The sequence below is a fragment of the Callithrix jacchus genome, chromosome 21 (assembly GCF_049354715.1).
Source record: "Callithrix jacchus isolate 240 chromosome 21, calJac240_pri, whole genome shotgun sequence".
Lineage (NCBI taxonomy): Eukaryota > Metazoa > Chordata > Mammalia > Primates > Cebidae > Callithrix > Callithrix jacchus.
This window is the reverse complement of record NC_133522.1, coordinates 39634781-39649039: the sequence shown is the minus strand read 5'-3', so window position 1 is coordinate 39649039 and position 14259 is coordinate 39634781. Positions and strand designations below refer to the sequence as shown.

General features: G+C 42.0%; 1 protein-coding gene across 6 annotated transcripts in view; it reads right to left on the bottom strand.

The window, feature by feature from the left end:
- The window catches only part of SON (SON DNA and RNA binding protein), a 34256-nt gene that overhangs the window by 18272 nt on the left and 1725 nt on the right, over positions 1 to 14259 (bottom strand). For 5 of the 6 annotated variants that reach the window (XR_013530662.1, XR_013530663.1, XM_035283059.3 and 2 more), the window contains exons 2-5: positions 12702 to 12868; positions 3937 to 9837; positions 2069 to 2229; positions 4 to 150 (exon numbers count right to left, since the gene is read on the bottom strand). Coding sequence is in view for 3 of the 6 variants with exons in the window: in XM_035283059.3 (XP_035138950.3) it covers positions 4 to 150; positions 2069 to 2229; positions 3937 to 9837; positions 12702 to 12868 (6376 nt within the window). In the remaining 3 variants the exon portion in view is untranslated. Of the gene's footprint in view, positions 1 to 3; positions 1841 to 2068; positions 2230 to 3936; positions 9838 to 12701; positions 12869 to 14259 lie in introns of all 6 variants that reach the window. The other variant, XR_013530664.1, reaches the window with a different exon arrangement.

Here is a 14259-nt window from a genome sequence, read left to right as displayed (position 1 = left end):
CACATTTAGATTGAAAAAAATGGGTTTGGGTTCACTGAGTTTAAAGGGATGATGATAAAAAGGAGGTTCTTCTTCCTCTTCATCCGAAACATGAGGTTTATTCACTATTACATCATCATCTTCTTTACTCTGTGCGATCTGTTTACATTTCTTTAAAAGTAAAAACAAACAAAAGATAAATCTTACGCTTTATGCAGAACACGTAATTTCTTAGAATCAAAACCATATAAAAGCTACTTTCAAAAGTTAAATAATATTCATGAATAGGTTATAGATATGTGACTTGGAATATTACTACTATTTAAACACACTCTGGCTGGTCAGTCAATAACATTTATTGAGCACCTACTATGTGCAGAGAGAGCACTGTACTGGGCACTGTCTGGGGAATACAAAAAAAAAAAAAAAAAAAGACGACGACGACATGGTCCCTGCTCTCAAGGAGCTTACAATCTAGTACAAGAGAAGGAATACATATACATGAAATAATTGAATGCTTTTACAGAGCAACACAATAACAAGTGCAAACTGATATAATACAAACTGAGTACATAAGTGCTAAAAGAACAAAGGCTTAAGAGAGAATAGAGTCAGGCAGAGTAAAGAGAATCAAGGAATATTCCTTGAAGACTTGTAACCCAGAATTTCGTAGTGAAGAATAAAGACTGGTAGGGAAAGGAAAAGTCATCCTAGTCAGGTGGTGGTAAAAGGGTGAGAAGAAACTTAGAGGGGACAAGAAGGCTGAAGATGGGGCTAAAAACAGGAAAATGCTAAGTGTCCAAAGCATTTTGGATAAGGAGCTTGAATTAGGTAAGTAAGCAATAGAAGCTTTTACAAGGTCCTTAATTATTTTACAAAAGTTATAATCCATATTTTAATAAATCTAAGTGAGGAAACAGAGTCAGAAGCTTTACATTTTCCCAAACGTATGGCAAAACAAAAGATCTGAAATATTTGCGACAGGATTAGATAGCAACATGTCTCTCCATAAATGTTTTGTGGGTTGAGTTTAAAGAGAACTTAAGAAAGAAAAATAAGGCATAATGGAGAGGGTGCAATTGATGAGGTCTGATATATAAAGCAAAGTCAATTCCTTCCGAGATACAAAGGAACAGACTCCATTACCTGGCTTTATAAAAGGTCAAGAGTAAATCTGGGTAGACCTGTCTCTATACAAGCAGTTGATTTAATGACACCTATTATCAATTGAAAATATTACAATAGGATAAAAAGCTCATTTCGCCAAAAACACAGAGTATATTAAGCTTGTAACCAAGGGGAACAGAATATATTGACAGTGGCAGGCTGGCATAAGGCTAGCCAATAACAAGTTTCAATATATGAAACAGTGTGGTATTTCTGGATCCTAGCAGCAATATTTCAGCGTCTCCCCCCTCCCACCCACACCAAAAAAATAGTAATAATAATAAAACAAAGCCCCAAAAAAGCCTCAATTGAAAAGATCAAACTTTTAAAAACAAAAATAAGTGTGTTTAAAATATATATGTTACTGCCAAAACCCGAACCGCAGGAAGAACTGATAATGGCCGGCCATTATCGCCAATGGCTGGTACCAAACAGCCAAAACCCGAAATGTTGATGCGAAAGAAGTTCCTTTCAGGCAATGGCCAGCTATTCTTATTAATTTCCAAGCTCCGGTGGCAAAAGATCATTTCTGTAGATTGTCTGTGTCTTTGCGTATATGCAGTATACTCGTGGCGATCAGTGAACACGTCGTGAATGGAAACGAAACTGTAGGCGAGCTTCTGCGTGTTGCTCACTCAACACCTCCTCCATTCAAACGAACCGTCCCACTCCTCAGTCAGTTTGGCTTCTAAAACTGGAAAGCAAAAGTAATGGGAAGTAACTTTTAGCTAGCGGAGCTTAGCCATCCCGGATAATGGCCTGCTAAACAGAGCTTCTGCCGCTGCCACATCTGTATTTCGGGTTTTGGCCACTCGGTGCCAGCCATTATCAGTTCTCCCCACAATTCGGGTTTTGGCACGCTCCAGAGTCAACATCACTGGAATAATCCATTTAAGAATGAAACAAATTCTGTCTAGCTTACCTCCGTTAGTTCTTCAATAGTAGCTCCTCCTGACTTTTTAGCAACTTTCTCTTCTATAGTAGGTGGAGGTGCAGGCTTCAGGTTTGGCGGTAAAGGGACACCAGCCTTAGCACACATGGCAGCTGCATTAGCTTTGGCTATTTCAAGTAATTGAGCCTTATCTGTAAGAAGAAAAATATAAGCTGCAGTTTTCCTAAAAGGCCATACATTTTATATTTCTAAAAGTCTAACATGCTAACAGAACTAAAGGCATCCTAGGTCCATCGAAGAACTTGGGTATCGAATAAAAAAGAAAAGAAAAAAAGGAAAAAAACTATAGGCATCAATATTCTGCTCTGAAGTTATAGCTGTGATCAAACCACTCTGGTCCAAAGTTTTTAAACAGTGGCCTCATTCAAAGAATTAAGTCCACATATTGAGCAGCTTCCCATTCTAATACTACAAAAAACAGGTTACTACACAACTATAATGATCCCCCTACTACACACATTCTAAGATACAAACCTGCCAAAGCCAACTTAAATCACTCTCCGTACCCCCTCTTTTTTTATTGGAGACAGAGTCTAGCTCTGTCACCCAGGCTGGAGGGCAGTGGTGCCATCTTGGCTCACTGCAACCGCCTCCCAGGTTCAAGTAATTTTCCTGCCTAACCTCCCAAGTAGCTGGGACTACAATCGCGTGCCACCACACCTGGCTAATTTTTAATTTTCAGTAGACACGGGATTTCACCGTGTTAGCCAGGCTGGTCTTGAACTCCTGACCTCAGGTGATTGCCACCTCGGCTTCCCAAAGGGCTGGGATTGCAGGCATGAGCCACAGTGCCCAGCCTATGTGCCACCTCTTCTAATAAGTTGTCATTAAGTCAGAATTAACATTCCTTTTCCCACTGTGTTCCTAAAGCACCTTACCTCTATCAGTATTATAGTAATGATATTCTACCCTTTCTCGGACAATGTTACTATTTGGTAAAAGAGACATGTATGCATTTTACTCCTGTCTCCACCAACTTGTAATCACTTGAGGAGTTACATACTGTCCCTCTGCTTTGAATAAAAAAAACAAAAAACTTCTGTTGAACTGAATGTAGATTCTCCCTTTTTACTCTCAACCTCTTTTTCTTTAGACAGTCCTGGCCTAGAAATGTCCAATATACTGAGATAACGATAAATTATCCATACTTACTGTAGGTAATCATGCATATCAATCAAGTTTTAATCATCTCTGTACACTATTTAAAATCAGGGGAAATCAGAGCACTTATTTTTAAAGTAAAGCAGAACAGATTATTAAAAATCACTCTGATCTAAAATATTTAACTTTATTTACCTAATATCATCTACCAAATTAAATAACCCCCAAATGCGAAATTCCCGACTCACTTCCATTACCAGCTATACTAATCAGAATTACCTTCGCCAACATTTAACAGTCCGGTAATGCCATTTTAAGATATGTTAACTTATTAAAAAAGGAACATTGTAATTTTAGGCTTATTTCCAAGGATGCATGTTAGAACACATACAATAACAATCTGAGCATATACTTAGCTTGTTTTTAATTTAGCTAGAGTTCTACATCTGCTTCTGCTTCACATGTTTAGCTATGGCAAGATAACTGAAACAAAATAAAATATTCAAGTGTGGAAACACCTTGGTTCTATTATACTCCAAAGCAAATCTTTTTAACTCCAGTTACGATACACTGATCCTAATCCTATATTTCCTAAATACAGGCGAACTTAATCATAAAAACTTAAAGACAGAAATATTTATCCTATACCAACAACTAAACATTTCACTTGACTCAAAATCAGAAAAAAAGGTTTAGAACATTCTGCTACAACGCCATTAAATTTTAAAATGACTCACCCAAATCTGTCAGACGTTTGGGTGATCTGCCTCTCTCAGAAGACCGGGATCTTTTACGACGGATGGGAGATCTGCTAAACCTTCTTCTCAAGGGTGTTCTTGATCGCCGTAATCTGACTGGTGATATACTGAAGCTTCGTCTTCTTACCACAGACCTTGATCTTCTCCGGCGGCTGGGGGTGCGGCTCCGGCGGCTGGGGGTGCGGCTCCGGCGGCTGGGGGTACGGCTCCGGCGGCTGGGGGTGCGGCTCCGGCGGCTTGGGGTGCGGCTCCGGCGGCTTGGGGTGCGGCTCCGGCGGCTGGGGGAAATGCTAAAGCTCCTTCTTCTACCCACAGATCTAGACCTTCGTCGACGACTTGGAGTATGACTCCGACTCCGACGACTTGGGGTTCGACTTCGAGCTCTGACTGTCTTTCGGTTATCCCTGGAGCTTGATCTTTTTCTTTTTCTTTCCTTAGACCTGGATCTGTGCTTTGGGGATCTTTTGCGCTTCTCTTTTGATACAGATCGTCTTCCTCTAGACTTTGATCTTGATCTGCTGCTCCTCCTTCTACGCCTTGAACGTGACCGTGAACGTGTTTGAGAGCGATGAGACTTGGACTTAGATGATCTCTTCCTTGCTCTAGAACGAGATTCACTGGTACGCTTGCGTGATTTGTGTTCAGAAGACTTGGAACGCTTACTTCGAGATCTTAATGAAGAGTCTCTTTTCTTCTCCTTCTCACCCTTGTCACGGTTCTTATTTTTCTTGCTTTTTTCATGAGTGTCCTTAACTTTTACAAAAATTTCATAATCATCTTTTTCCTCTGAAGACGACTCAGAAGCTCTTTCTGGCATACTAATTACAACTGGACTGGCAGCAGATTTGTCACGTCCAACCTCACTTGCAAGTAAAGGTCCTTCAATGCCAGCTCTAAGGCTTGTAAGACGTTCCATGTCCTTAGGAAGTAATGGTCTCACTAAATCTGCTTCATTAATATCCTCAATATTGGCAGAAAATCCTGAATCAGACACTGTCTCTTTAGGAGGGAGAGGTACTTCTTTGTCTCCTTCAATACTTTCTTTAGGGCTGAGGACAGCTGCTAATGTCTGGTCACTCTCTTTTACAGGTAATGGTTCTTCTGTATCCTTACTAACAATGTTATTACTAGATGGTAAATCAAGATGAATATCTTTAGCAGGCAAAGGCCCTTCAATGTCAGCTTCACTACCACCACTAGGACTGGTGGAAATTACCATGTCATGTTCAGTATCTTGAGTAGTTAAAGATACTTCAACATCATATTTATTAACTGAACTGAGAGCAGATGCTGTGATAAATTCAATACCCTTACTAGTTCCTGTCGCGTCAGGTTCCAGAGCAAGAGGATCAGTAGAAGATGAAGTTTCTCCTGCATCAGCTTCACTAACACCAGGGTAGGTATCCAATAATGTGCACTGTTTAGTCTCACAGGTGGGCAAAATTTTCTCTTCACCAATTTCCCCAGCAGGACTAACGCTAGCAGCACACACTGTATCATGTTTCATCTCTTTAGCAATTAAATGATTATTTATATTAAGGTCTATACTTATACCATGTTCACTTTCGTAAGAGTCACTTTTCAGGTGTCCCTCAGCATGTGGCTCTTCACCTGAATGCAGTGGAATCTCCTGCATGCCTACCTCTGGGACAAGATTTTGATCACCAGAGGGTAGATTCATTCCTTTCATAACATGTGATGACATGATACTAGACTCCAGTATCATTGGTGTGGACTCTACAGCCACTTCAGTCGGTATTACTGGAGTCTGCTCTGAGATAGTGACAGCAGGCTCCGAAACTGTCACAGTAGATTCCTGGACAGAAACAGATGGTTCTGAAACAATCATAGCAGGCTGAAGGACTGACACCATTGGTTCCAGGACAGGCACAGAAGGCTCCAGGGCAGAAACAACTGGCACAGGAATGGTAATATATTCTGGCTCAGCCACAACAGGAGGCTCCGGGACAGTCACAACAGAAGGCTCCAGGACAGTCACAGTCGAAGACTCCAGGACGGTCACAGTCGAAGACTCCAGGACAGTCACAGCTGAAGACTCCAGGACAGTCACAGCTGAAGACTCTGGGACAGCCATGGTTGGCGGCTCCAGAATGCTCTCTGCCAGCTCTGGAGTAGTTACTGCTGGCTCCAACAAGGATGTAGATAGCTCTGAGGCAACATGTCCTGAAGTTCTCATAGAATCAAATGTTTCTGCTGTCTCTAACATAACAGGAGGCTCTGATGTTAACACAGTTGGTTCAGCTGACACTGTGGAAGTTTTGGATACCACACAAGTCACTGGTCTCTCTGGAACAACTTCATGTTCTTCTAGTACTGCAGACTCTACAGGTGTTGATGTAATTGAAGATTCTGGCTCTGGCGGTTCTGGAACAGTCACAGCAGCCTCTGATACTAACACTGAGGGATCTGATGCTGACATTGAATAATCAGTAGGCACTGCTGAAGGCTCTGAAATCTCACTTTGACTCACAGGAGGCTCAGGTTGTGATACAGACTCTTCAGAAGGTAATGATGGCACCCCTGTAGGCCAAGTATTTTCAGCTGTTAATGCTGACTGATCAGTGGGCAATGCTGGACCCTCTGGTGGTTCCTCAGGAGGCAATGGTGGTGTCATTGGTGGCTCCTCAGGTGGCAACGGTGGCATTGTTGGGGGCTCTTCAGGAGGCAAAGGTGGTACCATATATGCCTCTGTATATGTGTCAGTGTAAGAATCAGTGTAAGAATCAGCAGCCATAGACATCATTGAACGATCAGCAGTATAAGATGACATCATAGATCGGTCAGCTGCAGAGTACGATGACATCATAGACCGGTCAGCAGCAGAGTATGAAGACATCATAGACCGGTCGGCACCCATGGACATCATAGATCGATCAGCCATTGGGGACATCATGGAGCGCTCATAAGCTGACATCATAGAGCGTTCATAAGCAGACATCATAGAGCGCTCAGCCATAGGGGACATCATAGAGCGCTCATAGGCTGACATCATAGAGCGCTCGTAGGCTGACATCATAGAGCGCTCAGCCATAGGGGACATCATAGACCGCTCATAAGACATCATTGAGCGTTCGTAAGATGACATCATGGAACGTTCTGCAGCATAGGACATCATCATAGAACGTCTGGATGCTAACATCAGGGGTCTAGGTGCTAACCTATATGGCCTGGGTGCTATTCTATAGGACCTGGGTGCTATCCTATAGGGTCTAGGTGACATCCTGTAGGGATCAGGAGTTAGTCTGTAGGGATCATGGCCTAATCTATAAGGGTCCTGTCCTAACCTGTAAGCATCATGACCTAACCTATAGGGGTCATGGCTCAACCTATAGGGATCCTGAGCTAACCTATAAGGATCCTGAGCTAACCTATAGGGATCAGGAGATTTTGAACCCAACATAGCAGAATCTTGGGTACTAGACGCTAACATCTGGGCATCCATGGTACCAGACGCTAACATCTGAGCATCCATGGTGCCAGAAGCTAACATTTGAGAGTCCATAGTGCCAGATGCTAACATCTGGGAATCCATAGAGCTAGTTGCTAACATCTGGGAGTCCATGGTGCTGGTTGCTAACATCTGGGAGTCCATGGAGCTGGTTGCTAACATCTGGGAGTCCATGGAGCTGGTTGCTAACATCTGGGAGTCCATGGAGCTGGTTGCTAACATCTGGGAGTCCATGGAGCTGGTTGCTAACATCTGGGAGTCCATGGAGCTGGTTGCTAACATCTGGGAGTCCATAGTGCTAGTTGCTAACATCTGGGAGTCCATGGAGCTCGTTGCTAACATCTGGGAGTCCATGGTACTACTGGCTAACATCTGGGAGTCCATGGTGCTAGATGCTAACATCTGGGAGTCCATGGTGTTGGATGCTAGCATCTGGGAGTCCATGGTGTTGGACGCTAGCATTTGGGAATCCATGGTGTTGGATGCTAATATATGGGTCTCCATGGTGTTAGAAGCTAATATATGGGATTCTGGGGCCATCAAGGGATCCACTCCTACTGTTACAGAAGTCTCCCCCACTAATGTAGTAGGCAGCTCCTGTGCTACCGTATTATAGGATTCCAGCGCTGTCGTCGAGGGCACCTCCAGGGACTGCGACACGGTCATCGTTGACAGCTCCGATGTTGTCACCACAGACTGAACAGAGATCTCCAGCGCCACAGTTGCCACAGGCTGCCCTGGCAACTCTGGCGCCCCAGGCTGCCCTGGCAACTCCAGCACCCCTGTTGCCAGAGGCTGCCCCAAAAGCTCCAGTGCTCCAGCTGCCCCAGACTGCCCCGAGAACTCCAGTGCCCCAGCTGCCATGAGTGGCCCAGACAACTCTAGTGCCCCAGTTGCCACAGGCTGCCCCGACAACTCCAGTGCCCTAGTTGCCGAAGGCAGCCCTGGCAACTCTGGCACCCCAGTCACCGAAGGCTGCCCCGGCAACTCCAGCGCTGTCGTTGCCACTGGCTGTCCTGGCAACTCCAGCACCATCGTTGCCTCAGGCTGCCCCAGCAACCCTGTTGCCGTTGTCACCTCAGGATGCCCAGGATGTTCCACCGTTGTCATCCCCACGGGCTGCTCCAACTCTGTCGTCGTCACAGGTTGTTCGGTCAACTCCATTGCTACTGTTACCGCAGGCTGCTCTGGCAACTCTACTGCTGCTGTCACCAAAGGCAGCCCTGGCAACTCCTGTGCCATCACAGGTGGCTCTGATACCTCCTGTGGTGGCTCCAACCCCATGGATGGTGCTGGAAGCCCTGGCAATTCCTGCGACAACTGTGGCACTGGTGTCACAGAGGGCCCTGGCAACTCAGGCACCGCTGTCGCAGGGGGCCCTGGCAACTCAGGCACTGGGGTAGAAAGGGGCCCTGGCAACTCTGGCACCGGGGTAGCAGAGGGCCCAGGTAACTCCAGCACTGGAGTCACAGGGGGCCCCTGCAACTCCAGCATGGAGGTCGCAGGTGGCCCCGGCAACTCCATCGCTGAGGCCACCGACGACTCCTGCAGCTCCAACGCTGTGGTCTTGGGCAGCTCCGGCAACTCCTGCGGTCTTGTCATGGATGAATCTGCAATCTCCGATGGTACGTCTACAGGCTGCTCTGGCAATCTTAGCGCTTCAATTGCAGATGACTCTGGAAAATCCATTGTTGTTGATGTGCTTGGCTCAGGGTACACCTCAGTAGGTGTCTCTGATGATACCACAAGGGTTTCTGAAGGCTCTAACACTTTTGCTATTGGGGGCTCTACCAACATGATCTTTGATGGCTCTAGAGACGTGCTCTCCACAGATTTCAGCACAGACTTCATCTGATACTCCACTGACATTGTTACGACTGGCTCAGATGACTTCGACACCACTGTTGTAGTAGGCACTGGTGCTGTTGCAAAGGAATCCAGAATCTTTGTCATGGCTGGTTCTGGTGTTACTACCACAGACTGCTCTGAGATTACTGATGTAGATGCAACTGACAGTTCTGAAGTTTTTGTAGCTGGCTTCAGAGTTTCTAAGACCTGTGGCTCTGATACCTCCATTGATACTAAAGGAGGTTCTAGCACAACTGCAGGGGATTCATTGGTCTCAGATAGGCCAAACGCTCTTGTAGGAAGCTCCAGCACCATAGCTGAAGGTTCAGAATCAAACTTTAGAAAGGAATCAGATTCTAAATCTATGTTCCCATCATGATGAGACTTCGTCTTTGACTCAGATTCTTCTGGCTGTCTTTTATATTTTTTTTCCTTTTCTTTCTTCTTTTTCTTCTTTTTGTTTTTGTGCTTTTTATGCTTCTTTGACTTTTTAGTTGGAATTTCATCAGTAGGATCTGTTTGTACAGATACGCATCTACTTTTCCTGGAGGCCTCTTTCAAGTCTGAAAGTAACAGAAGTAATTTTGTCATGTATTTCCCAAAGCAGAGTTAGATTAAATCATATAAGCCTATATTTACATTCCATGTTAAGACACCACAGTATTGGCAGGGCGTAGTGGCTCATGCCTGTAATCTCAGCACTTTGGGAAGCCAAGGTAGGCGGATCATGAAGTCAGGAGTTCAAAACCAGCCTGGTCAGCATGGTGAAACCCCGTCTCTACTAAAAATACAAAAATTAGCTAGGCATGGTAACACATGCCTATAGTCCCAGCTATTCAAGAGGCTGAGGCAAGATAATCGTTTGAACCCAGGTGGTAGAGGCTGCAGTGAGCCGGTATCTTGCCACTGCACTCCAGCCTGGGAGACAGAGCAAGACTCTGTCTCAAAAACAAAAAACCCCACAGTATAAACACCTCATGTTACATGAAAAGTTACCAAATAAACTATTTTTCATAAACCAGTTACCTTGGGAGACTGCTACTTTTCTGATACTTCTACAACTCACAGTTTAAAAATAAATTATTAGTTTAACATCAAAACTTAATTTTGAATTACATTAAGATATGGTTTACTAAATTCTATTAAAATTATTATTGCTTCCAGCTCTCAGATTATAGCAAAATTACTTTTAAACTACTTTTATCACTGAATATACTTCATATTAGTTGCTATAGTTCCTATTAAAAATACCCACATAAAATCATTTTTGTGATTATTAACCCTTGTGTATTCAGAAAGCAACATGGCACTGACTCTGGAACAGACTGTAACTTTGGAATCCTTAATCAGTTCATCACTTACTAGGTTAATGGCCTTGGCCAAATTACTGACACACTTGTGTTTTCTAGAGTTAGAGGATAAAGTGAGTTAAAACATGCAAAGTACATCAAACAATGCCTGACAAAGAATAAGCTTTCAGCAGAGGTTAGTTATTGCTTCTATAAAGTACAAAAATATCTGAACAACAAATATAAAGCATTCATAGAGAACCCTAAATTTTACCTTATCACACCTATGTTACATTCGAATAAAAATAACATTCTCCCCCAATACTATTCTAAAACTAAGAAATAAACTTTTTAAATGTTTCTATTTCAGAAAAGAACAGTAATTTTTTTTTTTTTTTTTCAGACAGAGGCTTGCTCTATCATCAGCCAGCACAATCCCAGCCAATTTCCATTTTTCAGTTTCAAACAATTCTCCTGCCTCAGCCTCCTGAGTAGCTGGGACTACAGGCATGCAACACCACATCCAACTAATTTTTTGTATTTTTAGTAGAGACGGGGTTTCACCACGTTGGCTAGAATGGTTTCGATCTCTTGACCTCGCGATCCACCCGCCTCAGCCTCCCAAAGTGCTCGGATCACAGGCGTGAGCCACCATGCCCGGCCAGAACAGTGATTTTAAAAGAAATTCTTATTCTTTAATTTGCAACTTAAGGTTTGAATTTGTATACCCTAAAGAGATAGGAGTTGATATTCAACTTTACAACCAGACAGGATTTATTTACTGATGACAATATCAAATTAGGTAAATCTTAGGAATCCAAAAAAAAAAAAAAAAACTCATCAGAAATCTAAGCCATTAAGACTACAGGAAAAAGATAAATCAACACTTGACATAGGCCGAAGCAAAACTAATCACTTCTATTAACTGTTTCATAATACAAAATGTTAGCTAAGTTATACTTTAAACAGGGTTGTCAAGAGCCATGAATTTAAGCATAGATAGTCTATGTTAGTTGTGAATCCAAACACAGCTAAAGCTCCCCGCCCCCCACAAAAAAAGAGAAGGACAAACCAACCATATTACAAACTTGATTCCAGAAATAAACGAAGGTAACGACTTAATTTTGTGGCTAAATCCTCCACTTCTAAACATCATTTAATCAATCCCAAAAATGCTAAATATTCAAGCAATGATTCCTCTCTCTCCATCCACTGGAGTTTGTCAAATGGATGTTTTGTTTTGTTTTGTTTTTTTGAGATGGAGTTTCGCTCGTTACCCAGGCCGGAGTGCAATGGCATGGATCTCGGCTCACCGCAATCTCCGCCTCCTGGGTGCAGGCAATTCTCCTGCCTCAGCCTCCTAAGTAGCTGGGATTACAGGCACGCGCCACCATGCCCAGCTAATTTTTTGTATTTTTAGTAGAGACGGGGTTTCACCATGTTGACCAGGATGGTCTCGATCTCTTGACCTTGTGATCCACCGCGCCCAGCCTCAAGATGGATGTTTTTACACAACCGTTTAATAAAAATCCATACTCAAATTCCCGATACTAAGAAACCGAATCAAATAAACTGACACTAAGTGAAAGATAAAAACTATGCAGAGCAAACAAGTACATCGATGTTTGTGTCTCAGTGGAAATGTATTTCCAAAGGATAATATAAACAAGAAAGTCCTCATTAAATCAATTAAACAAAAGCTTAAATTTACTGAAGTTTTAATTTTTTTTTTTTTTGAGACAGGAGTTTCACTTTTGTTGCCCAGGCTAGGGTGCAATGGCACAATCTCAGCTCACTGCAACCTTCGCCTCCTGGGTTCAAGAGATTCTCCCACCTCAGCCTCCCAAATAGCTGGGGTAACAGGCACCCACCACCATGCCCACCTAATTTTTGTATTTTTAGCAGAGACGGGGTTTCAACATGTTGGCCAGGCTGGTCTTGAACTCCTGACCTCAGGCAATTTACCTCAGCCTCCCAAAGTTATGGGATTATAGGCAGAAGCCATCACACCCTGCCTTTAGTTTTTAATTTAATAAACATCTTAAATACTGCAGTCAAAAACTAATACTATTAACCTCCAAATTTCAAAAAAACCTTAAAAGAAAAAGTTTTGAGACAGTTAATTATCTCCAACTTACCTGGCTTATATCGCAGTTCTGTATCTAAGACCCCAGAAAGTACTTCCTCTATCTTTTGCACTATTTCTTCATTTGGTAGACTCCTGGCAGAGGCAGCTGCGTCACCCGCCTGGTTTCCTTCAACGGGTGTATTTGTTTCACCATTGAGCTGGCCTTCATTCCTTCCGCTTGACATGAAAAGTTATCAAAAATCATGAATATTGTGTCATAAATAAAAAAATCCGATTAATCAAAAGAATCATATGTTGTATTGCACTGTCACACGTTTTACCTTTTTCCTATTTCAAATATTCACCACTAATAATGCTTCCTTAACATTACTTATATTTAGGACATTTCATATTTACACAAAGTTTTCAGAACTATGAAAATTAAGGAAGTCTTTAAAACAGGTTTCTAAGCATACTCTTTTTTTAAACAAAATAATTCCAGAAATCTAACTTGAGGCTTTTGGGTTACTTACATGTTTCTCTCAGAAGAGAAAAACTAGTAAGAGCCCAGTCACAAATCTAAAAACATGTGGCCTAACATTATGGTAGAAACCATGGCTACATTAAAGCCACAGCTGTGCATAAATCACAATCACCATCAATAGTAACAAGGAACAAGAAATTAGCCACAGGCACACTGAATAAGAAGGGTAACCCATAGCCTCTATCCAGGATCACACTGTTACTGAAATGCCACTAAGATTAAACAGGAAAATAATATATAATTTTTACACAATTATCAAGAATCCTAGTTAAAAAAACTGACATAAAACAAGTGGCATTTATACCAACAGTAAAAGCATAGATGGTTTAACACATTTTCCATTCACAGAGCCAGAGAAATTTTTAAATAGGTAAGAACATGTCATTCACCCAGTAAATTTTACTATTTTTGTGTCAATGTGCAAAATTTTGAAAAATCAAATAATTTCAGCAAGTTTGATTTTAATTTAAATTTCAGCGAAATGAAAACACATCAATTATGCTCCACTACCTGATAAAAGTCTGAATGATCAAAAATCAAAAAAATTCAGTAGTTACCTAAATGTTATTAAGGAACATTTGGTTTTCTAATACAATGAATTGTATAATATTTAACATTTATTGACTACTAGCTAGTGTCACACTGTTCTACATTAATTCACTTATTTAATCCTAACAAAACTCTGAGATCACCACTATTATTCTTTTTTTATAAATGAAAAAGAAAACTTAGTTGAAGGTCACACAGTTTCTAAGAGGTGAAGCTGGTACTCAAACCAGAGGCCATATTCTTACACACCATCTATAACAAAAGTTCTGTAGCTTGTTTTAACTCTCTAAATGTCAGCCTCATTTCTCTAATTTATGTAAAAGCAGATGAGGAAAAAAACCAGCTCACTGAAATGGCAACTAATCAAAAACTTGTTTGCAGACTGATAATGCATTATGTGTTGTTTGAAGAGAAGCTGAATAGTCCTCTAGTAATAAACCGCTTTGTCTAATATTTTTAGATACTTTTTCTGTAGCACTTTATTTTACGATTTTCCTAAGCACTTATATGTACATAATTATCACAAATTTAAAAA